The sequence below is a fragment of the Haliaeetus albicilla genome, chromosome 20 (genome assembly GCF_947461875.1).
Source record: "Haliaeetus albicilla chromosome 20, bHalAlb1.1, whole genome shotgun sequence".
NCBI classification, from domain to species: Eukaryota; Metazoa; Chordata; class Aves; order Accipitriformes; family Accipitridae; genus Haliaeetus; species Haliaeetus albicilla.
In genome coordinates this window covers 3,526,555-3,552,260 of record NC_091502.1, presented here as the reverse complement: position 1 = coordinate 3,552,260, position 25,706 = coordinate 3,526,555, and the positions used below count along the sequence as shown (strand labels likewise).

Genomic DNA, 25,706 nt, shown 5'->3' with positions numbered 1-25,706 from the left:
TAGGAACTGAAGTACTTATCTTTAAAGTTAAAAAGAATCCTTATTTTGAGACACAAGGAATTAATTTTATGAAAATCTGAATTTGCACTTGTTTGAATAAATAAGAACTACTTTATTAATGTGTTTTAATGTCTTCTCTTGTAGACTGCTTGCTTCTTGCTGAGAGAAAGCATTTGCAATCGAATATCAAGGAAAATAATTTCAGCGCTTGTACTTTAAAAATGGATATAATGGATAACTCATCTGATGATTCTTTCAGTGATAGGCTGAAGCAACAAGACCTGAGAGTCTTGGGGGAAAATGCAAGAGAGGATCAACCTGCTGCATCATTAAAATGCTTAGAAGTATCTAATACACAGAAAGAAGACACAACAGATTCTTTAAATAGTGAAATAATTTCAAATATAAAACGTAAAGCTCTAACTTCAGCATGCCTAATGGCAAGAAAGCGTTCCAGATTGCTCCCTAAAGGCTGTTGCTTAGAGAAAGGCAAAGAAGACAAGTATACGAGTGCTAATGTGAATGATGGAGCTACTGTACCTCAGAGCCTTAAAGAACAACTTGTGTGGTCTTCTCCTAGGGATAATGAACACTTGATTGATATGTACCATGACACTATGTCTGTGACAAATGGTGGTTTCAATAATACTTTGGGTCAGATCAACTTAGGCATAAATGGAGTCAGTAGTGATTGTTGCAGTAAAATATCAACTGACAAAAGGTACGCTACAGACCAGCGGTCAGTAGTTGACTCTGGAGAAGTACTTGGACTTTTGGGAATTAACCACTCGGAAAATTACTGTACTGGATTAAAACAAAGGGAGAAAACAGATGCAGCTGCCTTTTCAGAAGTAATAGCTGACAATCAAGAGCCAAAGTCAGTTGAAAACAGTGAAAACCCTCAAGCAGCTGCTTGCAATAATGTAGCTGTAGAGATTGCTAAAGAATTGTTAGATTGTATAGATGATGATTCTTTAAATGAAGTTATTTCTGGAGAAGATAAACAAGTAGCACCTATGAACTCTGGCACAAAGTCAAAGGAAAACCTGAGGTATAAAGGGAAATCATCAGCAAATCTTAATGCATGCAGTTTGAATATGGGCTTTGGTGGCTTTCAGACTGCTTCCAATAAGCAGATTAAATTCTCTGAAGTCAGTGTAGCAAAAGGCAGAATGCTGTTCAAAGATATTGAAAATGAATACTTCAAAGCCTCTTCCACAGAAAGAGTCAGAAACTTTTCAAATCAAGTTAAAAAGGAGAATACCTTTTTCTCAGATCCAGAAAGCAAGTTAGGCAGTAATTTTTCTTGTTCTTTAGATTCACAGACAAGTTTTCTCGAGCCCAGGCATACACAGTTTATTCCACAAAAAGTTGGCTTGTGTAAAAGCTTTCCTAGAAGTCAACAATCCTTGCAAGAAACAAATCAAACTTTGACAGCAAGCCAAGAAGCTGAAATTGCTGAACTTTCTAGTATCTTGGAAGAAACAGGTAGTCAGTTTGAATTTACACAGTTTAGAAAGCAAAGTAACATGATACAAAGTCAGGCCTTTCAACAGTTGGGAACTGTAGAAACACGTGGAACAACAAATGTGGAAGATATTTCTGAGACAAGGAAAGATGCTGATTTTTGTAGCACTTTTAAATCTGAAAAACGAGTGAAAAATGACAGGTATTATACTAAGCAGGAAGACATAAATGAAGATTCTAAAATGGTGGAATACAAAAATGAAAACACGGTGGTCTTCCATAAAAATGATAAAAAGGTTACTTTTGCTAACTTAGACAGAAATGAAAGTAGAATATCTGACAGGAGCTTTCCAGTAGCTAAACAAGACAGCTTTTCTAATTTTGTAGGTTTTACTTCAGCTGGAGGTAAAAAAATAAATATTTCTAAGGAGGCTTTGACCAGATCTGCAGAGCTCTTCAGGGACTTGGCTGATGATAATTATTTTTTTAAATCTTCTGAAACTGGTACTAGATGCCGCAATTCAAATGGGCATATGTCTTCTAACTGTAAATTTGTCAGATGCCTGACAAAAGAAAACAACAGAAAAACAGTTTGTGTTTCAGGCTTCGAAAGCATAGGTGCCATTTCCCACCATGCACAGCAAAAAAATGAGGGAAATGCTAGTACACCATGCAAGGAAGATATGGAAAATCAAACAAAAAGATCAATAAATTATAACGAAAATGTTAATTTCAGTAGTACTAACACTATCATCAACAGTCTATCATCCACTGAAAAACCTAACCAGAATCATAGAACTTCCAAACAGTTTTTGAATCAAGGAGATTGCCAAGTTGAAGGTAGTTTGCAAGAAGACTCGGTAGATGTAACAGCATCTCCTACACATGTTATAACTGCAGAAGAACATAGCTTAAGTATATCAGGTGAAATGGAAAACCTGTTTCCTAATCAGAAAGAAGACAGAAAGGAAAATGAACACTTGTCACAAAAATTTCAAACTCTAGCTGGTGGTGATATATCCATTTCTGATGCAGCTTTGGATCATTCTCTCCGCTTGCTCAATGTACAATGTGGAGAGAGAGATGTAAATGTTTTGGAGAGCTCTGATAAACAAAAGAGAAATCGTAAAAATATGGAAGGAGAAGATGCCACCCATGATAAGAACCTGTTAGTGAATGAAAGCAGAATGAAAATAGGTTCTTACTATCATCATCAAATACCTTTTGAGCAAGAAGTGGATGTTAAAAAAAAAGTGAAAGGGAGTTATCTGACTGGTTTTCATACTGCTAGTGGCAAGAAAATAACAATTGCTGATGGATTTTTGGCTAAAGCTGAACGTTTTTTTGCAGAAAATGTTGATGTAGGAAAGGAACATAATGACAATTTTGAGAACTCCACAAAAAAGGGGAAATGTGGTAAAAACTGCGTCAAAGACTGTGATTTATGTATTGAAAGCATTGCTCAATGTGATCCAGAAAAACTTAATTTTAATAAAAAACTTGTTCCTGAAGAATCTGGAGATCAGTTTAAGCAGGCACTAGAAATCAGTCCCATTAAACACAGTGTGATTCTTGACACTGTTAAAGTAGATACATTTGTTAATCTAGGTGGAGATTGTGAAAGAAGTTTGGTAACTTCATATGCACATAAAAAAGCTGATGTCAGACCTCGAAAGTCAGATTTGGAGTCCATTCCCAGAGAGCAGAGTGATGCTTTAAGTAGAACTCGTTTGTCTGAAGATGGAAAACTGTCTGGAGAGAGAGAGATGGAATATTTGCCAAAAAAGAGGGAAGATTCAGAAAACATGCATGATTTTCCTGTGCACTCTGCTGCATCTCTGCATTTAATGAAGGTATCAAATGACCTTGAAGATAATTCTGTGCCTGGAGATATGAAGAATACTTTATATGTTGAGGATAGTAACAATAAATCTAATCAATCCCTTCTCTTAACTTCAAAAAGTAGCTCTTCTTTGAACTGTGATAGTAAGGAATTTGACTTAGAACACTTAAATGAACCTTGTGCTGATACGAACTGCTTCACAGACACCATAGTTAATGCTTGCCAAAACCAGTCACTAGTCAGTCTTCCTGAAGATGAAACTAATTTAACCAGGATAAAAGAAACAACACTTAATGTTGAAAATCAAAAGTGTGATCTGAAAGCACTTGTGTTTAGTACAGCAAAAGGTAAAGCAGCTTCTGTTTCAGAAAGCGCATTAGCAAGAGTCAGACAAATGTTTCAAGAAGACTACAGTGAATCTGTAAAATATAAAATTGAGAATAATTCAAGAACTAATCAAAGAGAAATTGCTGGAAATTCATCTTCCGTCATTCATGCTGAGTGTCCTAATCCCACTAAGTTTTTAAATGCTACAAGAAGTGAAGAGATTAATTCAGCCGCATCCCATTTTATTAAAGTAAATGCAAGTGCTAGTGAAAACAGTCACCAAGATGCAAACACATTTGCAGATGCAAAGTCTGTTTCAAGTTCTCAGAGGCAATGCTTTGAACAGAATATTAAGCATTTAGAGCACTTGCCTGTTCCAGATAAGCAGATAAAGCAGTCACATTCTTCTACAAGCAATCTTGGATTTTTTAGTACAGCAAGTGGTAAGCCTGTACAACTATCGGAAGAGTCACTCAGGAAAGCTAGACAACTCTTCTCTGAAATGGAAGGTAATCATTCATTGCATGTACAAGAAGCATTTTTAGTTGAGCAAGATGTTGAAAAGTCTGAAATGTGCAGTGAAGTAGTTCCTAGGAAAATGCAGATAGTGTTACCAAAAGGGGAAGAAGATGCCAGCACTGAATTGATCTCAGATCCTGCTTTTGGGTTCAGCACTGCAAGTGGAAAGCAGGTAACGGTCTCTAAAAATGCCTATCAAAAAGCAAAGGCAATTTTAAAAGAATCTGATGACTTTCTGAGCAGTGGCCTTTGCATTGCGGATCAACTTAGTTCTAAAGAGAGTTGTCAACATGTAAAATCTTTAACTGATAAAGTGATCTCAGAATCCAAAACTGAAAAAAGCTACAATGAAGACTTAGACTTCAAAAGCATCTACCCTGAGGAAATGAAGTCTTTTCCAAGCACTTGCCTTGTCAAAATGCCTGAGTACATACCACGTAATAAGAAAAACAAGCAGTTAACATCATTTAAAAATAGCTTTCAGCAAGATGAGACTAGGTCTTTTGGAAAAGGGCAGCTGAATCTGGAGATGAAAACAGAGTCTGAAGCAATTTCATGTAGTGCTACTGCTAAAGCAGTAATGAATATTAATCTTCTCCAAACTCCAAAAGATTACTTGGAAGTGGAGGCTGTAGAAAGTGCAAGAGCTTTTATGAAAGATGATCTTTCTGATCCTGGAGTACAAATGAATGCTGCACAGTCCTTCAGTGGCAGACTGGATAAAAACTTTCAAAATAAGACCTTTGGGAAGAGGCACTTTGAAGAAGAAAACTCCCTCGGTAGGTCTTTATCTTATATATGTTCAACTCCCTATTTCTTCACAGTGGGTTGTTTGAGGGTTATTTGCATGTCACATTGATTTTTAGGTCATATAGAAGTTGAAGTTCTTTCTCTAGGTGTCAATGACAAAAATTCTTGCTGCAGGCGATAGTTACCCACTCTTTCCAGCCTTAAATGCACAGTACAAGCTAAACTCGTGATTACTAATTTTGAAGGTGTGCAGGTTTTGCTGTTTTATCATAAAGTTATGGAAGCAAGCTACTGCTCCTTTCTTCTCTGAGCAGACTTTTTTTCCCTCTGCACAGATCCAGTGTTTTTTTCATTGAAAAATGTGTAGTAGTATTTCCATTTTCACCTTTTTGTGCCTTGTATGCGAGGACAAGGTTTCGCTTGTGTTGAGATTGCTAGTCTGATATGAAAAATAGTTGTTGGTCTAAAAGCGCAGTTTCTCACCATCTAAAACTGATCTGTCTCAGGGCTGAAGTGTTGGTACTTAATGCTTGCACAATCACCCAGAGGTGTTCAGGGACCTGGGCTAGCTGAAAACTATTTGGGGAAGGGTAGATTGCAACAGAGCTGCTGCCTAACTGCGCAAGTTCAGGTATAAAGGTCAGGCAGGCTAGTGCGTGAAGGTCTAGGTAGGTGTGAAAAGGCAGATAGGATTCTATCAGTTCAACTTGAAACAGCTGTGCCACAGTTAAACCATACCCTTAGTTGCAGCTTCTGTAAAGGATGTGTTACACACTTTTTTAGAATTCTGTAGGGACCCTTTGATAACTGAAAGTACAAAAAGATGCAGGTGAGCTGTGCTGCTGCAGTCTACTGCGGTGCGCTTTCTGAGGCAGACTGTCTTGAGTATGTTTGATAACTTAAGGCTCACAAATTTTGATTTGGTTGGAACAGACCTACTGACCACAAAAGATTCTGCAAGAGAATTCATTATATGGAATCTTGAAATCATTCTTGGTATAACACAATATACACTCAGTCTGTATGTAAGAAACTTGCAAATTGTGGTGAAGTAGCTCTGTGTTCCAAAAGGCCGTTTAATACAGACATGTGATCTGAAAACTTGTTACTTTGCTTGCTCTGACTTCTTGAATGTTTTATTTAGAAATTATAATTAAATCATACAGTATTAGTAAGAAACTGAACTTAAAAGGAATATCACTTTTAAAAATCTGTGTTTTTATCCTAGGGGAACCTCCAATTAAAAGACAGCTACTGCTTGAATTTAACAAAACAGAGAATCGCCCCAGATCTTTGAAAGTTTTGAAAAGCACCCCTGATGGTAATTTCAGTCTTCTTGTGTTCTAAGCAGTAATCTGATGTTGGTTGTTATCTTTAGAATTCTTAAATTTCTAATAAACTCACATATAATAAGATTGCTTAACTGCTTGTTTTGTCAATACAGTCATGGAAATTCAGGGAAGCTGCTATGGTAATGTCTCTGCTGACTTGAAATCACATGATTAATGGTATGCCTTATTGTGTAGAATCCAAATATATTACAATGTACTACTTCTGCAAGAACTCTGGTTTAATTTCCAGCTCTGTAGGAATTTATCCAGTTTCTTACAATCCTAAATCTCACAAATTCTAGTCTCAGTAGGAAGATTATGTTTTATTGATCTGTAATTTCTCAGTTAAAAACTGTATCTACAGGAAAATTAGAAGGTACTGGTAATTTCATCATGTAGTAATTTGTGAAGAATATACTTACTGATAGGTGTCTACATTACAGTTGCTTTTAATATTTTAAACCAGTAATATGAAGGCTTATGAAAGTGAAATCAAGGTTTTAAAGCGTGAGTTGATGCTTTATGTGAAGCTAGTTATTGATTAGGGTATTAGGATAATGTGATTTTGGCTATGGCTTTTGGTTACAGGATAAACTGTGTTCTTTAAGTAACTTGTTCCTTCTAAGCACTGCATGCCTCACCTAGAATTTAGTAGCAGGATTCATCAAGTACATTGGTTTAACCAGTATATTGGTTCCTGAATGCTGTCCTAAATCTGTTCTAAGCCTAAACCCCATGGTTTAAAGTTCTAAATGAAATTTGTAAGTTACTGCCAGAGAATAAATTTAGACCCTTCATATGTAACTATTATCCTACCCTGCAGCAGGACCTGAACAGTGTTATTCTTTGGTGGAACTACTGAAAACAGTTCTAATCTCCAGTATGGTCTTGTCTCTGACTTCTAGAACATGTGGTGTCTTGTATCTATGATTTCTCATATGAAACTTCCTCTTTGCAGCCTAAGGCATAGCACAAATGAGTTTAAATTCCAGGCAGACATGATTTAGTTATGTTGATAATTCCAAGATAAGCATGTCCTTCAATGATGCAAGGAGTTTGTGCAAATGTGCCCTTTTCTGTTGTAACCTTAAAAAGAAAAAAAAAAGTTGCTAAAAGAGTTCTAAATTGAATGATGAGCCTTCCTAGAATTAAATATATGATAAACATTTCCTTTTCAGGAGCCTAAAAACATCTTGCAGGCTCACAAATAGGAATTTTTGAGAGTTCAGCATTGTGGTCACGTATCCTTTAGATCTGTGTGCAACTAGTGTGAAGATGTTTTATACAAAGAATTTACTTGGCAGAAAAAAAACCCACAACAACAAAGCTGTTTAAATCCGCTCTGGAAACTTTTCTATATATTTATAACGTTAATATAGAAAAAACATGTGCTGTAAATATCTGTCCATGTAATGTACTGTTTCAAATTTTTTTTCTAATTATCTTATAGGCATTTTCAAAGACAGAAGAAAGTTTATGTATGATGTTCCTTTAAAACCTGTAACTTGTCAACCTTTTGGGTGAGAAATTTATAATATATTTTAGAATTCTTCTAATGCAATTTCTAAAAACCATGCAAGCCCTTGTAACTTTTTAAAAATAAATGGTAATAATTTGCTACCCAACTTTATAAAAGACTAATACTTCTACTTCAAAATAAACATATTAAATTACCATATAGCACACATTGCTGCAGTAGACCACTGAGATGCTAGACAAATTTTACACTTGTATTTGTCTTTTCTTGATAGATAGAAATTAAGTATTCCATTTTTAAAATGTCAAAGACTGATATTTTGGGTTTTTATTGACATAGTGTTAAAAGTTGTATTACTAAATTATGAATATAAAAATCCTGACAAAGATTTTTGTCAGGAAGCTGAAACCTATACGCTTAAATATTTTTGTCCCTGTAGGGCTACTAAAGAACGACAAGAAGTCAAGAATCCTACCCTTACTCTACCAGATCAAGACTTCAAAGGATTCAAATCTAAACCTGCCATTTTTCAGCACTGTGTACTAAGACAATCTTCAAATGGTACTTCAGGGGTTTCTACTCCATGTAAGGTCTCAGCAAAAGAGAGTGAAGAAACAAGAAGTTTGTACAAATCTGGAAAAACTGCTAAAACTTTTATTCCACCCTTCAAAACCAAGCTGACATTTTCTACAGGTGAACAAGGCAGTAGCAAAAGATGTCACTCACCAATCAGCAAAAATATGACTGAAGAGACAGAATTAAATCAGATCACAACTGAACAAAATATTGCTGAACCTCAAGATCACCAGTCTTGCATCCAGCATGCAGCAGACACTGACCTAGAAAATGGCAATTTAGGTATTTTCAGATTTTGATCACTTAACTATTGTGAATACTAACTATCAGAATTGAACCTTTAAGGGTTTTACATACTCTATCAGACTTCTTTTTTAAGTAAAAAGAAGCTTTTTAAGCTCTTTTTTTTGGCAGGAAATTTAGGAAATAATTACTTTCCTAATATTTTATGTTGCACTTCTAATAAAGCATATGCAACTCATCTCCAAAGTTAATTAAGAACACAAAAAAATTGTTTTCACACAGTGCTTCAGAAACAAGATGGCTTATGTTTCATTTGATTTTATATGCCTCTTAAGTAAAATATTCTAGGAACCTTAAAGACTAACCTTGCTATACTTCATTCACTTTTACAGAAGCTTGTTTTCATTCTGTTTTCTAATTAAATCGTAGGCTTAACTATATAAATGGCTGACTTATTTTCAAAGAGGCAGAGTTTAAATGCTCAACTGTTAGACTTTATTTAGCATGTGGGCTTATGCCTTCTAAGCTCTCTGGAATGTTGCAGTGTGTATAATTTCTGTAACTATTACAATCAAATTATCTGGATGTTTTCAGAAGGACTCGTATATACTTGAACAGGTGCATGAACATTTGCAGAATTAGATCCCATATTTACAGGTCAAAATCTCAGGATTACGGACTTTGTAGTCAGCATCAGCTAATTTCTGTTCATTTGGAGTTTTCTATGAAGATAAGAGTTCAGTCTGATGAGAAATACAGGGATTTAAGTTTAGGTCAGGGATTTAATATATTCATATTCATTTCATATCAATATTATTCAAATGCCTTTAGTAAATGCTGCTTTTTAAATGCATTAAACTTTGAATATTTAGACTGTTGCAGTTTCTAAAAATCTGCAGAGTGGCTTAGAAAATATGCTTCTCTGAATCTGTTTTTATAGTGTGACTGTGTATCTGAAATCGATATATACTGTAAAAAGGTTTTGACGTTTTGGGGGTTTTTTTTCTTTGCAGCTGTGGTCAAGATGATGACAAACCTCCGCTGTGCCAGAGATCTGCAGGAAATGAGAATTAAAAAGAAATATAGGCAAAATATTAGCTCACAGCCAGGCAGTCTTTATGTCATTAAAACATCTGCAAGAAATAGAATCTCTCTGAAAACTGCAGTAGAAGAGAAATCTCCTAGCTTTTATTCTACAGAAGAGGTATGTTGACATCTTTTTACTGTGTGTCTTTCCCAGGATCTGTTCCTTAAGTAGCTTTTGAATAGATAGATACATTCTTCAGTTTTTAAAGAAGTATTTACAGTAGCTGTTATACCAGTTGCTTACAGTTTTTAAGTAGCTTTGCATATCCACAGTTTTTAAGACTATTCCAAATAAAAAGGGTCATAAATGTCTCTGTAATGTTATAACCAACAAGAGAAGCATCAAACAAGGAAAAAATCCACCAATTATAGATGCTATTGACTTTTAACCCATATGAAGAGCTGTTTTAAGATAACAGTTAAAATTTAAGCTTAGGTAAGTCTATATCAAAAGCCTCTTGCTTTTGGTACAGTGAAGGTACAAAACCTATTGAATTTTTAAAACAATTTTAAAGCACACTGTGATGCTATTCTTCTAAAATAATTGCTGGGAATTCCTCCATTCTCTTTGGATTACATATGAAATGACAAGGTCAGACAAAAACTGTCTCAACCTCAAGGAAATATTTAATCTGTATTTATAACATTAGATATAAAACCTCTCAGCTGAATTCTTACTGTATTGTCATTATTTTGTCTTTTTCATCTAATTTTTTTCAGCTTTACACATATGGTGTTTCAAAACATTGCATACAAGTTAGCAGCACAAATGCAGAATCTTTCCAGTTTCTCATGAAAGACTTTTTCAGTAAGGAGTATTTATTAGCTGGAAATGGGATGCAGCTTGCTGATGGAGGATGGCTAATACCTACAGATGAGGGAAAAGCTGGAAAAAAGGAGTTTTACAGGTACTGTTACTTATGAAATTGAGACTAGTATGCTATTTATTAGTTAGTGATTCTGTTATCCCCTAGAAGAAATCCAGCAGAGTAATCCTTTAAAGCCTCTGACTACTTTTTTACTGTGCATTTTTAGTATACCTCTGTTAGTGTAAATAAAGATATTGTAGGATTGTAAATGGAGACTAATGTTGGTAGTGATCTTCACTGTCCATTAAAGAAAGCATACAAAGTCCATTTAGAAAATTTCTGGGGATTCTTCAACAGTGCAAATAGTAATATTTTTCTAGACTATTTTCTGTTAATTTAGCATGTTACCATTTTGTTTAATTAGCATTAACAGGTTTTGATTTTTTTTTTTTTTTTTTTCAAGTGGAAAATGATTTATTTCTGTTGAGCTCTAGAGTTTCTTGATGGGAAGGAAGGTTGATTGGGCAGGTGCTTAGGGCTTCTTTGGCAGGACAGGGCTGAAAAATGTTTTTTCAATGTAATTTTTTTAAAGCTGACATATGATTTGAAGGAAGCCAAGACTTCAGTAGTAAAACTCACTGATTCATTCAAGCTGTCTTTTGAGTATATGTAAGAAGCAAAAAAAAACCCACCCTGCACAAACAACCCTTGCTTCTTGCACTCTTCCTGGTCCTTCTATCCCTCCTTTTGCAGGTCCTTTAAGTTAAGCTGAAAAAAAGTCTATGTGTTGAGTGCGTCTCTCCTAAACACTTTCATAAAACTTATGGTTTGTTTTACTGTAAACAAGTTTGTACATCATAACTTCATCAAAAGCACGTGCAACAGAACAAGGAACTACCAGTGTACTGTTGTTCCAGCAAAACTTCAGAAAATACTTAACTATTATTTTCTGATTCCTTCGTTAATTTGAGATGCTCTTTTTTCAAGTCAGTGTCGCTGTTGGTGTGCATTCACACAAACACTCAAGGCAGGGACCGGTATTTGAGTAGCATTTGTAGTAAAGCACGCATTGCCAACCTACGTAGTGTCAGAATTCAAGAGGTTTGCAACATTTGCTTCCCAGTACTGAAGTATGACAGAGATAGGTCTGTTCCAAGCTCAAGGACTGCTTTTATTTGAAAGTTTGAGTTGGTGAAGTTGGTGCCAGTAATCCAATATGGGAAAATTGACTGGTATAAGATGTGTACTTCCATGTTACGATCTGTACTTCCTCATGAAAAAAGAATTGCTTTCTGCTCTTGCTAGTGAGTCAGCATCACTGTTAGCTTCTGCCACATGACTTTGGGAAACTTTTTTGATGCCAAAGTCATTGCCATGACTTTGGGAAATGTTTTTGGTGTCAACAATATTTGTTCATCTTGGGAGAACTGGAGATGTCCTGTGTCCCTACCCAACAACTGCTCAGTGAAGATCAGTCCACTGCTGGAGTTCACAGAATTATAGAATAGTTTAAGTTGGAAGGGACTGCTGGCAGTCATCCAGTCCAAGCCTCTGTTCAACATGGTTCAAATTAGATTAATTACTCAGGGACTTGTCTAGCTGAGTCTTGAACATCTCCAAGGACAGAGATTCTACAACCTCTCTGGACAGCCTGTGCCAGCTGACCACTCTCATGGTGTAAAAAACCCCAAAACAACCATCCTTATCTCCGATTGGAATTTTCCATGTTCCAACTTGTGTCTGTTGCCTCTCATCCTACTGTTGTGTGCTTCTGAGAAGAGTCTGTCCCTGTCTTCTCTGAATCCTCCAGTCAGGTAGTTGTAGACAGCAATAAGGTCTCTTTGCCTTCTCTTAAATTCAGTCAAACCCAGCTCTCTTAGCTTGTGTGTTACGTGCTTAGCCCCCAAGAGCACAGGGGATCACCTTGGTGGCCCTCTGCAGGGTTTGCTCCAGTACACCAGCATCTTTGTCCTGGGGAATCCAAAGCTGGACAGAAACTGCAGATGCAGTCTCCCAACTGCTGAAGAGAGGGCAAGGATCACTGCCTTCCTGGCTTCGCTCCTAATACAGCCCAGGATGTTTTTGTGCTTCTTTGCTGCAAGGACACATTGCTGCCTCATCTTGTCCACCAGGACCTTGGATCCTTTTCTGCAAAGCTGTTTCCCAGACAGTCAGCCCCAGCCTGTTAGTGTTGCAGGGGGTTGTTCCATTGCAGGTGCAAGACTTTGCTTTTGTTGAATTTAATGAGATTCCCACCAGCTTGTTTCTCCAGCCTGTCCAGGTTCCTCTAAATAGCAACCCTGCCCCTCAGTTTATCAACCACTTCCCCAGATTTGGTGTCATCTGTAAACTTGCTGCAAGGGTGTTCCATGTCATCATCTGGGTTGTTAATGAAGGCATTAAACAACATTGGTCCCTCTGTTGATATCTGAGAGGTTCCACTAGTTACTGCTCACCTGCTGGAGTCAATCACAATTCTTTATGCTCAGCAGTCCAGCCAATTTTCCATCCTCCTTATCTACTTATCCAGCCCATATCTTACCAATTCTTACAGAGACTGTAAGAAATTTTCAAAGTCCTTTCTAACATATGCAGCATCCACTGCCCTCCCCTTGCCCACAGCACCGGTTACTTCATCACAGTAATCAATTGGTTTGGTTAGGCATGATTTGCTCTTAGTAAATCCATGTTGGCCATTCCCAATCACCGTCTTGTCTTTCACTTGTTTAGAAATGGCTTCTAAGAATTTCTGCATGCTGCTCTGGAAGTTTTGGAGTCTCTCTGACAGTAAAACAAGTTTGTCTCAGAGCAGTCCTTAAAATTGATTGGGTTTTTTTTCCAAAATACTGTAAGGCAGAGCTAATCCTCCCACAGTTCCATTTTGCACCCTGTGGCATCGCATGTCCCAACTGTTTCATGGGCAGCTATGGGATTTGTAGGCATATGCATTTATGTAGTCACTCAGAGGCAGAATATGCAGAACTTGACCTAACTTGTTACTTGTCTGTTTCCTACCCATTTGGCAAGTATTTTGCTACTAGCGATACCATCCCTGATTCTGCATTTCCCTCCAGCGGTGACACAATTGTTGAATGTTTTGGGGATATACCTTGCTAGATGGTATGTTCCTACAAAGCATTTATGGTAGATGTATAAAAGACTGTCTGGGATGTTGATCCATGTGCAGTTGTTGTGCAGGGCCTCTTGCCTACATGTCAGTGTTCTGGAGTTGCATGCGTTTTAGAAAGCAGGCTGGTCATTCTTTTCTCACATGAAATTCCTATTTCTAGGCTGACAAGCAATGCCACTACTCAAATTAATAGGAAACACGAGGTTTGAGGTTGTTTTTGTCAAGAAACAGTAGATCTCTGGCAACAATGCATCCAACTCTGGATCACTGTATTTGCAGTCTGCTGCTTAGACATGTTGGAGGTAATCTTGATTAATTAAACACAATTTTCCTGTGAATGGGAAAGGTATTAAAGTATTTGCACAAAACATCTTACGGCTAGATGTGCCAACAACTTTTTAGGCAGTCTGACTTCTTGTTCCAGAGACAGCTTGTCTTAATAATCATTTTCAGATGTTCTCCTGCTTCTGTGGTCAGGCCATTAGATATATGGCCTTCCCCACATTCATTTTTCAGAAACAGAAGAGAGAAACCACCAGCATGCTGCTAAATATCCCAGAATAACCATGGTGGTTTTGGTGTCAGAACCTGCTCTGGATGGCAGTGTTGATCTCACCCTGAATACCAGATAGCCTCTCAAGCAATTTGTAGAGGTTTTTCCCCAAGAGGTTGCCTTAGTTATCTTTTCTGGACTTGTTATATGTTAAAGCATGTAGTTGAGAATAAATACCTACTGGTTGGTCAGCTGAATCAGTCTTTTTATCCCTTTAAGTATATTAACTGGATTTCCATCAACTAGAATATGTGTGCCTTCATTTAGTCATCTGTATTTAGGATCTTAATCTTGAACAGAATTCTGTCTTTAACTCCTGAATTGCATTGTCCTTCACAAAAGATTACAGAGTATCTCCTAAAGCTTGAGATTGCTTTGCTCTCTTCTAATGTAGTAATAATTAATTTGATAGTCATGCCTGCTCCTTATCTTCCTGTATATGACTTTTTGGCTTTTAAATCGTTTCTTTTCCTCATTCAACTGAGATATAGTTCCTTAAAATCTTCTTGAGGCTTTCTGACAAGCGGGAAATTGACTTTTTGATAGGACTTAACTTGTGTTCTAATCAGTCTAATGGCTCAGCTATTTGATTTTCTGGTCTAATTCTTTCTCTCCTCCTTTAATGACTCTGAGAGCTGGAAAAACCAGATGTTTCCAACCCAAGTCATGCAGGTCATGGTGGTACAGCTTGGACTCGAACACAGAATGAAAGTCCATTTCGGCAGTCACTCGATGGAGAGAAGAAAGTTCTTTAGTAGCAACTGGAAGACCTTTGAAATGTGTTGTCCTCATGCATGCTTAAAAAAAAAAACAAAACCACCCAAACCACAACTCTAGAAACTGTGACGTAGAGGGGGATGGATTGTAATGAACTCATCAAGCAAGCAGGGGAAATTCCAGGGCTGAAAGGGCATAGAGCACACCTCTGACCCTCTATGCTATGTGCATAGCTGCATGAAGCAGCCAGAGCATGCCCCTGGAGCTACTGCTAAGGTTAAAAGTCTCCATTTCAGGAACACACGCAAGTATGCACATGCATGCTGCCAAAGTGCATGAGGACAAAACTTTAATATTCAGAGAATAACCAGATCAAGCTATGGAATGTAACCTTCCTGTTTTCACTGTAATAAATATTCCTTTGTTAATGTTGCCTATGTACATACACTGAATACAATGCTAGGGAAAAATAGACAAGTGAAAACTTACAGTGGATTTCAGGTTAATTTATTAACAATTTATCTGCAGAGCCCTCTGTGATACTCCTGGTGTGGATCCCAAGCTAATAACAGAGTCCTGGGTTTACAATCACTATAGGTGGATTGTATGGAAATTGGCAGCCATGGAAGTGTCTTTTCCACATGAATTTGCTAGCAGATGTTTGACACCAGAAACAGTGCTGTTCCAGTTGAAATATAGGTACGTGTATAGCAATGTATTTGGAGTTGCAATTTGTGATACTGTGTGCTTTCTAGTTCATAATATTATAAAATAAGCACCTCTACCTTACGGTTTATCGGAATGCTTATATTGTTAAACTTATGCATACCAGTATAAAAAATGTAGTGCATGTTATTTGCAAAAATGTAGATAACATTTGCTTTGCTACAGTGGTACTTAATCATATAGATTGATTAAGCAATAGTTTGCTACAATTGTTTTTAAGGAAAAACAATGTGATGGATTTTGTTTGCTATAATACAGCATCATTAATTCTTTTTTTGTAGGTATGATTTGGAAGTAGATAAGAGTAAACGATCAGCAATCAAAAAAATAACAGAAAGAGATGATGCGGCAGGTAAAACACTTGTACTGTGTATTTCTAAAATCATATCGCTAAACACCGTTGTATCTCCTAGCAGTAGCAATAGGAATGTGGAAAGTAAAAAAGCAGCAGCAATAATTGAAGTTACTGATGGCTGGTATGGGATTAGAGCTCTTCTGGATCCACCTCTCAAAGCTTTCTTACATAGAAGGCGGCTGACAGTTGGTCAGAAGATCGTAGTGCACGGAGCAGAACTTGTTGGCTCTCAAAATGGATGTACGCCACTGGAAGCCCCAGATTCCCTGATGTTAAAGGTAAAACAAAATATTATATTAGTTCAGCTTGATTGGACGTGACTGAGAGATGTGATAGGTGCTATTTAGTTGGGCCACGTTTTGTAAACAAAAAGTTTTGTCAGGGCTTTACAAACAGACAAAGTTTTGTTGAAGTTTTATAACCAGATTTGTAAGACATGACAGAAGGTAGCTGATGCTATTCAATAGGGTTGGAAGAGAAGTTTATACTATAAAATTCTGCCGAATTTTGCTGTGTGTTTTGACAGTTCCTGCTCCTTAATTTGGTTGAGCACCAAGTTACAAAAAGTATTTATCCATCACAAACAATATGGAAGTTGGAGGAAGAATAGGGGGTCAAAAACAGGTTGTGAGAGGGTGGGCCTGGGGGGGAGGATCTTGACTTGTTTGAGCATGATTAAAGTACTGGGTGAAGTTTCAGCATAAAAATTTTGCTCCTTTGGTATAAAGCAATGGCTTGTCTTATAGATGCTCATTTCCTAGAGAATTTTAACTCGTCAAATTTTTAGTTCCTGTGTAAAATACATTTTCAATGTGAAAAGAAAACTTGAAATTAAAACGTAATACGTTCAGATGCAAAAATGAGATATTCTTAGTGAGGTCAGCGTGAAAATAGTCTTTCCTCTAGATGTAATAAGTTGGATATCTTTTTGACCTACCAGTGACAGTTTATCATTCAACATTTAACTTGTTCAGATTTCAGCAAACAGCACTCGATGTGCACGATGGCATGCAAAACTAGGATTTCATCGGGATCCCAGACCTTTTCCTTTGCCTTTGTCATCGCTTTACAGTGAGGGTGGTGCAGTGGGGTGTATTGATGTAGTTATTCAAAGAACTTACCCTATTCAGGTATGGTATAAGTATTTTATGAATCTAACAGGTTCTATGAAATCTAAATTATATTAGTTAATTGCTGTGTCATTCCTCAAATCAGACATAATATAGAGAGCTAAAAAATTTAAGAAAAGGTACCATTTTGTGTAAAATGAACAGGAGTGGTTCTTGCAGCGTGCCTGTATTTAATATTTCAAGACTGGAGTACCCTGCTGTAAGAAGAATTTGAGTTTGCGCTCAGTATCTTCTTGTTGGCTTTGTTTTCAGCTTCAAAAAGCCAGAGATAATTGAATTTCAGTTCTGTAATCTAAAGCGCAGCGCTTGTTTTGAAGGAGAAAAAAAATTGACAGTTTCAACTCCAAGTAGAAGTGAAAGCCAACTTTTTCTATTATTAACATACATATCCCTGCAAAGAAGTTAAATATTTATAACCATTAGCAAGATTACTTTTTCTTACATGTAGCTGGCTATATTGTGTAAGATCTATTATGTAAAAATATTATTGAAAATACAGTGTGATTATGGTGTAAAATAGAATGAAGATCTTTTAAATACCACTTGATATCCAGACATTTTAAATGTGGTCAGACTTTGCTGTAACTGCTTGCTTTTGTAACAATACTGACTACAAAAAGAAACAATATTCTTTTTTAGTAATCAATCCTCTTAGTGTTAACAGTTTAACCAGGATACAACTTTCAGATTTTGTTAACTTTTCTCAGAGTATATTATACTTGGCGTGTACACATAGGGGTTATTTTTTTCATTGCTTTCTTTCTAAAGTGTTGTATTACTGTTGGTTGATGTAGAATGAATTCTGCAAAGGTAATAGCAATATTTGGTTTGGATCATTACTTTGGTATTTAGATCATTACTTTAATGGAGGAAATTGCAGCACTTAACTATGTGAACAGCCTGATAGAACTAACATTTATTTAGGTCCCAGAAAGGGGGCTGTAGTCTGTAACCACATCATAGTAAGTGGCTTCCAGGCTGAGGAGGAAAGTGGTGTTTTGTATCTGACTGTATCAAGAGATTGATGTGCTGATGTAGGGGTTTTCTTTGGGTTTTTTTTTTTTTTACAACACTGAGACTCTTGCTCAAACATACCAAAATGATAGGAAGACTTGGGCTGTCTGTCTCCTTTCACCGCAAGAATCAAGGAGTGTAGGAATCATAGTAACCCTAATTAAAGATGTCAAACTGTGAATAGTGCAGGAAATACATGGCATGCAGTTGATGAGGCAGGCAGAGCCTATTTCAACAATTCACTGCCTCATAAGGATTAGTCCTTCAACCCTTCCTCATCCTGCTCTCACTGTACTCTCTTGCTGCTTCTCTATGCTAAACCTGGAGCTCACCTGATCCTGTTGCTTAGCTAATATAATTCACTAAATCAGGAGTAAGTAACTAACTAGTAATAATAATAAAAAAAAGGTGCAACAAACTGCTGTCTATTGAAAAAACTGATGTGGTCTGAGGTCAGATATCTGCTAAAGCTAGTGCAAGGGAGAAGATGGGACTTTGCAGTAAAGAGGAAGGGAAGGGATCACTTTCAGCGGCAGTGACCTTTTTGTTTGGCTCACCTATCTCTTCAAATCAGGCAAGCCAGTTCTGGCAGGGTTGTGGACAAGGCTGTAGTCCTATGGAACCATTTCAGACAGAAAAAGTTTAAGAGCATCTGCAGAACAACGTCATGGTTCTTTTACAGCCTCTAATCTAGCGTGTTAAAACAGACAGTACAGTTGATGTGGAAAGACAAACTGGATAGAATGCAGTTCTGGTATATTTTTAAGCATCGAGTTTGATGGTTTGTATCTTAATGTATCTACCAGTGGGATCCAACTATCTTCTAAATTACATCATTGATACCTATTACTACTGTAAACTATGGTTTCTTCAGATGTTAAATCATGCAGTTTTGACTACTGCTCCATTCTGTCTGTGTATCTTTAAAATGAAGATTTACCAACCAATGCTGTGGGGTTTTGCCTTTTATCTATTATACTGAAAGAACTTATGATCTACTGCCTGTTCTTTTTTTAAAGCATTTTTGCGTAACAGTAAGTATTAGAAGGAAGCTAGATGAGGTTAAAAATTAAAAATAGTCTGGGTTTTGTTTTTGAATCTTTTTATTTCAGTGGGTGGAAAAGACATCAGCTGGTTCGTATGTGTTTCGTAACAGCCGAGCTGAAGAAAGGGAAGCTGCCAAGCATGCAGAGGATCAACAAAAGAAACTGGAAGCTCTGTTTGCAAAAATCCAAGCAGAATATGAAAAGCATGAAGGTAAAGCTTTCATTGTTTCAGAACATGTAATAAGAACACAAAAACTTTTTTGGCATCTACAGAAGAGTTTAAAGAAACTGGCAAAAACTTCTCTGGTGATAGAGAAGCAGAAGATAGGGTGTTGGGTCGTTTTCTTTGTTGTTGGTGGTTTTGTGTTGTATTGTTTTAGGTTTTTTACTTCCTGTGTATGTATGTCTTTACTTCCTATGTAAAGACCTTTCAGTACAAAACAGTTATATACTTATTTGCTTGGCTTTGCAGCTATCTAGAAAACTCTCCCTGAACGTGTTGGTAGCCAGGCTACTAAAAAATTAACATTGAGATGATGGTCAGGGAAGTGCCACAAAGTTGTAGAATTGTTAATTCCACTCTCTTCAAAGACCTGACACTGTAATATTTCACCCAGAGGTGAGTGCTGCTTAGGATGTATCTCAGTAGACCTGAATACCAAGACTGAGCATCTTTCCAAACAAACATTGCAGGACTTTGGAGGTACTGAGGTCAGTGGAGCCGCTAAATGGACCCTGGTGACACAGGATGTGGAGAAGGCTGAGTTACTGGATGCCTTTTTCACCTCAGCCTTAACTAGCAATACCAGCCTTCAGCAATCCCAGGAGTCCAGGGTAAAGTCTAGAGCAAGGAATACATAACCTTGGTGGAAGAGGATCAAATTAGAAAATACTTAAGCAAACTGGACATACATAAGTCGATGGTCAGTGATGGGATGAACCCACAAGTGCTGAAGGACCTGGCTGATGTCTTTGTGAGGCTGCTTTCGGTCCTGTTTGAATGATCATGGTGATTGGTAGAGGTACCTGAAGACTGGTGGAAAGCAAATGTGTCTCCTGTCTTCAAAAAGGACAGGAAGGAGGACTCAGAGGGTGAACTACAGGCCAGTCAGCCTTACCTTGATCCCTGAGAAGGTGATGGAACAACTAATCCTGGAAACCATTTTCAGGGGGTGATTGGGAGTAGTCAGCAGGGACTCACCAAGGGGCAGTCATGTTTGACTAACCTGAAAACCTTCTGTGACGAAATTACTGGCTTGGGTAGATGAGGCAAGAGCAGTGCATATTGTCTTGACTTCAGTAAGGCTTTTGACACTGTCTCCCTTAAGATCCTCATAGAGAAGCTGATGAAGCATGGGCTAGATGAGCAGACAGGTGGCTTGAAAACTGGCTGAACAGTTGGACTGAGAGGGTGGTGATCAGTGGCACAAAGTCTATTTGGAGGCCAGTAAGTAGCAGTGTACTCCAGGGATCAGCACTGAGCCCAGTCCTGTTTTAACGTCTTTGTTAATAATCTGGATGATGGGGCAGAGTGTACTGTCAGCTGGTTTGCTGATGATACAAAATTAGGATGAGTGACTGATACACCAGAGGATTGTGCTGCCATCCGGAGGGACCTCAGCAGGCTGGAGAAATGGGCTGACGAGAACCTCATGAAGTTCAACAAAGGGAAGTGCAAATCTTGCACCTGGGGAGGAATAGTCCCATTCACCAGTACATGCCTGGGGCCGCCCAGCTGGAAAGCAGCTTTGCAGAAAAAGCCCTGGGGGTCCTGGTGGACAAGTTGAGGAGTCTTGCCAGAAGGCCTAAGGAGGTGATCTTTCCTCTCTGTTTAGTATTGGTAAGGCCACCTATACTGTGTCTAGTTCTGGGCTCCCCAGTACAAGAGAGACATGGACATACTGGAGAGAGTCCAACAAAGGGCCATGATGATGCTTAAGGGATCTGACATAGTAGGAAATGCTGAGAGCTGGGACTGTTCAGCCTGGAGAAGAGCAAGGCTCAGGGGGATCTGATCAATGATGTACATAAATAGCTGAAGGGAGGGTGCAAAGAAGGTGGAGCCAGGCTCTTCTCAGTGGTGCCCAATGACAGGACCAGAGGCAATGGGCACAAACTGAAACACAGGAGGACATCAGGAAAGACTTTGTCATTGTGAGGGTGACCAACAGTGTTGCCTAGGGAGGCTGTGTTGGAGATATCTGAAAGATCACTGGACATGGTCTTGGGCAGCCTGCTGTAGGTGACCCTGCTTGAGCAGAAGGATTGGCCAAGATGACCTCCAGAGGTCCCTTCCAATTTCAACCATTTTCTGATTCTGTAATGGGATGACACGGCACACCTCTGCCTGTGATTTCTAGCAGTAGTTTTGGGTCTGCTGTTGCTGTTAAGTGCCACCACTGGCTGCTGATTGCTACAGCTTCACAAAGCTCACTGCTGCACCAGAACTATGTTTGCTTCCCCTTAGGTTTGACTCCGCTAAACTGGAATGAGGAAGGGTATTAGGATTCTTGCCACACTGATTATGGATTCCAGCTTCCTTGATACTCTGGTCTGTTTTTTGGGAGGAGTTTTTTGTTGGTTTCGATTTGGTGGTGTGTTTTGGTTTGTTTTTTCCCCAAGAACAGGTAGGATTCCCTCACTAACAGTAGCCTGTGCAGTTCACATTTCACAGGGTTGTATCTACAACCCAGATAGCCTCTCCCTTTCCATAAAGCTTTCTCATGGTGATCTGTAACACTGAGATGTTCTCTAACTGCTTGCTTAGAACCTGGAGTCCTTCGCAAGTAACAAGGAAAAGGCAAATAAAGCCATACTCTAAAAAAAAAAAAACCAAAACCAAAAAAACCCAAACCAAAGCAACCCACCACTGAATTCTTAGTTGAAATCGGAGATTGCTTTGTAATTCTTAACTTCATTGATATGAACTTCCACATATCAATCACCTCATTGTGTTGTTTTATGTTCGACTGGTAAACTTCTTTGTACTGGAGTCTACTACACTGAAGGAATTCATCAAAATGCTAGCAGCAAAATGATTCTCTAAAAAGAGGGTAATAGTTTAATGTAATGAAGTTAACTTGGCTTTTAGCTGGTGTCCTAAGGAGGCTTCGTGTGCAGGCCTGTGGTGACCTGTTGTCCCAGATCTTGGTATGTTTGAGACTTTTCTACTCTTCTGCTGTATGAGAGGAAGAGGAAGTGACAGACATACAGAAAACATGGTCAAGTATCGATGATGTTTCATGGCAGCCCATCAAGTCTCCCATGCTCTCCTAAGTGCAGACACTGATACTGGCTTCCCCAAAGTTTGTATAATAGTCTAATCTATGTTGTATTTAAATGAATGAGATTTTTTACTGCTTGTATTTTCCTAATATATATACACACACACATATATATATCGGTTCCTATATACAACTGTTTTGTATTTTTATTCTGGCAAAGCCTAAGTACTACCATGCTTCTTACATAATTATTTTTTCTTTCACTTTTAAAGTGTATTGGTTGTACTCAACATAATGGCTTTTTTTCAACAGAGAGAACTAGCAGAAGAACACCAAGGTCACGCATAGTCACAAGGCAGCAAATCCATAATTTGCAAGATGGTGCAGAACTTTATGAAGCAATTCAGAATGCATCTGATCCTGGTTATATGGAGGTAACTGTAGATCCTACGGCGCTAATTTTGAAATGCTTGTGGAATAATTTACTATTTCCTACCTCATGCTAAAATCAGCCATTAAATTACTTTTTTTTTTTTTTGCTGCCTTTTGAGATTTTCTACAGCATGCTTATTGTTAAGTAAATTAAGATTAAAAATTTTGAAAATATTTTAATGAAGGCTTGTTGACATAGATTAATAATATCTTGGATTGCAAAACAGAATGCTATTTTTTCTTGACATAAAAATCCAGGATATAGCACAATTAAAAGTTAATGTTACTTGTAATTTTACTACTTTTCTTTGTTTTGCATATATGAAAACTAAATGCATCTCGTAAGCCTTGAGTTTCACACACTTATTCGTGCATGTTGTTCACTGAAGTATTTGAATTATTATATTGTCATTGTTCCAGTTCAATCACAACTTTTAAGTATTTATGCCTTTATTAATAAAGATGCAGGTGATTAGTCCCTGCCAGTTGTTAAAAATTAAATACATGCCTCGCTTTTTGCAAGTCAGGGTCCCTGACTGTCATAAAGCCGTGCGATCTGTGACTTTATTTGATAAAATGTTATGCATATCTGTAGTGCTACACTTAAAGGCATCTGGATCTTGAAGGCTTGGTCAGAAAGGTAACACTCCTGATGCATTTTAGTGTAAATCACTGTCAGCTCAGAGATAGCAGCCTGCTGAGAGGCGCAACTCTTTCTTCTTACAGAATTTTTTTCTAATATTTCTTCTTTCTTATGAAACAAGCAAGCATGTCTGTTATATTAAATATTCACCTTAGTTATGCACTCTTAAGCAGGCTTCTCACTAATAAGAACTGCATGTAATGTAATACTTGGACAACGCAGCGCCAGCTGAGTACTAGTCAAGACTACTGACTCCTGTTGTGTTAACATACCTCATTTCGAGTCCTAGTAATGTATCAGTTGAACAACAGATTTCTTGTAACAGACAAACACTTAAGAAAGAGGCTATCTAAAAATCTTGACAGGATTTTTTTAATTAATAAAAAAGATACTAAATATGTTTTCTCTTGGTTACAGGGATATCTTAATGAAGACCAGTTAAAAGCTTTGAATGCTCACAGGCAGTTGATGAACGATAAAAAGCAAACTCAGATACAGGAAGAATTCAAGAAAGCTTTAGAGTCGGCAGTACAGGAAGAAAATGGTTGTTCCAAAAGAGATGTGTCTACTGTATGGAAACTATGTGTGGTAGACTACAGAAAGCAAGAAAAACATAAAGGTTAGTACTTGGGAAATTATAAATAACTTTTATCTAAACAAGGTAACTGGCCAACATAGCAGGTAGATTTGAAGTTTCCCAACAGCATTCTAGCTTGCATGTTAATACTTCCAGTTTTATTTGGGTTTTGGTTTAGGGCTTTGGGGTGGGAGGGAGTGTTGTGGATTTATTTTGTTCAAAAGCCTTCAAATTAGAATTGCACAGCTAATATATCTTAATCTGGTATTGTTAGGAGTGATACTGAGTATCTGGCGTCCACTGCTAGATGTTTGTTCGTTGTTAAAGGAAGGCAGTCGGTACAGAATCTACCAGCTGTCAACATCACAGTCCAAAGGAAGATCAGACTCAACTAACATACAATTAACAGCAACAAAGAAAACTCAGTATCTACAACTATCAGTAAGTGCTTTAAGTGCATAAAGATATATTATTAAAATGTATCACAGTCTATGTAAGTGTGATGTAAATACTAAAAAATTTTGTGTTTCTTCAGGTATCTCAAGAGATGCTGGTACAGATTTTCCTTCCAAGAAAGGCTCTAAAATTCACCAGTTTGTCAGATCCTTCTTTTCAGCCACCATGTGCTGAAGTTGATTTAGTCGGAGTTGTAGTTTCTGTTAGCAGAACAGGTATGTTGTGGACCACATTCATCTACTCCCATTGAATAAGTGCCAAATTTTTTATTTTAAAAGTCAAAATGATCTTGGTGTTGTAGGTGCATCTCAGGCCTGTAAAAACCTGCTAATATAGCCCATCACTCTGATATGCTGGCAGATAATTCTGTTTTCCTGAAGAAAAACTGTCTTTGCTTATTAGCTCAGGAAGAATTTAGTAAGGGAGGATCTAAGCTCAAGAGAAGCTTTTCTTTATTTTTTTCCATGAATGGTGGATGTAGGTTCTCATGTCTGTGTTCAGCATCTGCAGAAGTACCACTGTGCGTGTACATGAGATCCCTCTTTTGTGTACAGTGTCACGGAATGAATGGAACGCAGGCACTGGAGCTCGTGGGTAGGGACTGGTGGATAATCTGAATAAAAAGGAAAAGCACCATAGGAATATTGTTTTTTAAGCACTGGAACACAGCCTTTGAGTTGTTTTCTGTAATCGGTAGGGAGATAGTATAGAATATGAATGAAGCATGTAACATGGCTGCCATGTTACATTTATCAATTCTCTTTCAAGATGTGTATAACTTTTTAATAGATACAAATTGCAGTAATCAACCTTTACTTAAAGATTTAAGGTTTAATTCAGACTTTTTTTCTTGCTTTTAGGTTTCACTACTATGGTGTACTTATCTGATGAAAGCTATAATTTAGTGGCAGTAAAGATCTGGACAGATCTCAGACATTTTGCTATTGAAGATATAGTTGTCCGCTGTTCGTTCATTTCTGCAAGCAACCTTCAGTGGCAGTCTGAATTCAGATCAGAAATTCCTATGCTCTTGGCTGGAGATCTTTCTGTATTCTCAGCCAGTCCAAAGGAAACCTATCTTCAAGAGAAGGTTAATGAACTGAGAAGTACGATAGAGGTAAATCGGTAGATTTTTAGTTTAATGATTTAGTTACTGCTGTGTTACATTCTTCTGGGAGGTGGATTAAGGTGTTAATGCATTTTTCCTAGAGGGCTCTACATATCACCTCTTGAATGTCTTTTGATTTTTTTTTTTTTCTTTTTAATTCAGCTCAG

At 37.6% G+C, this 25,706-nt stretch overlaps 1 protein-coding gene across 2 annotated transcripts in view; it reads left to right on the top strand.

Annotated features, from left to right (window-relative positions):
• BRCA2 (BRCA2 DNA repair associated) overlaps positions 1-25,706 on the top strand; it is a 42,639-nt gene that overhangs the window by 14,253 nt on the left and 2,680 nt on the right. Inside the window, exons 11-25 of one of the 2 annotated variants that reach the window (XM_069808033.1) lie at positions 145-4,935; positions 6,135-6,227; positions 7,688-7,757; positions 8,154-8,572; positions 9,547-9,737; positions 10,340-10,527; positions 15,357-15,527; positions 15,968-16,187; positions 16,884-17,039; positions 19,166-19,310; positions 22,636-22,757; positions 23,816-24,017; positions 24,250-24,416; positions 24,511-24,646; positions 25,292-25,548. In XM_069808033.1, the coding sequence (XP_069664134.1) occupies positions 145-4,935; positions 6,135-6,227; positions 7,688-7,757; positions 8,154-8,572; positions 9,547-9,737; positions 10,340-10,527; positions 15,357-15,527; positions 15,968-16,187; positions 16,884-17,039; positions 19,166-19,310; positions 22,636-22,757; positions 23,816-24,017; positions 24,250-24,416; positions 24,511-24,646; positions 25,292-25,548 (7,328 nt within the window). Of the gene's footprint in view, positions 1-144; positions 4,936-6,134; positions 6,228-7,687; positions 7,758-8,153; positions 8,573-9,546; positions 9,738-10,339; positions 10,528-15,356; positions 15,528-15,835; positions 16,188-16,883; positions 17,040-19,165; positions 19,311-22,635; positions 22,758-23,815; positions 24,018-24,249; positions 24,417-24,510; positions 24,647-25,291; positions 25,549-25,706 lie in introns of both variants that reach the window. The other variant, XM_069808032.1, reaches the window with a different exon arrangement.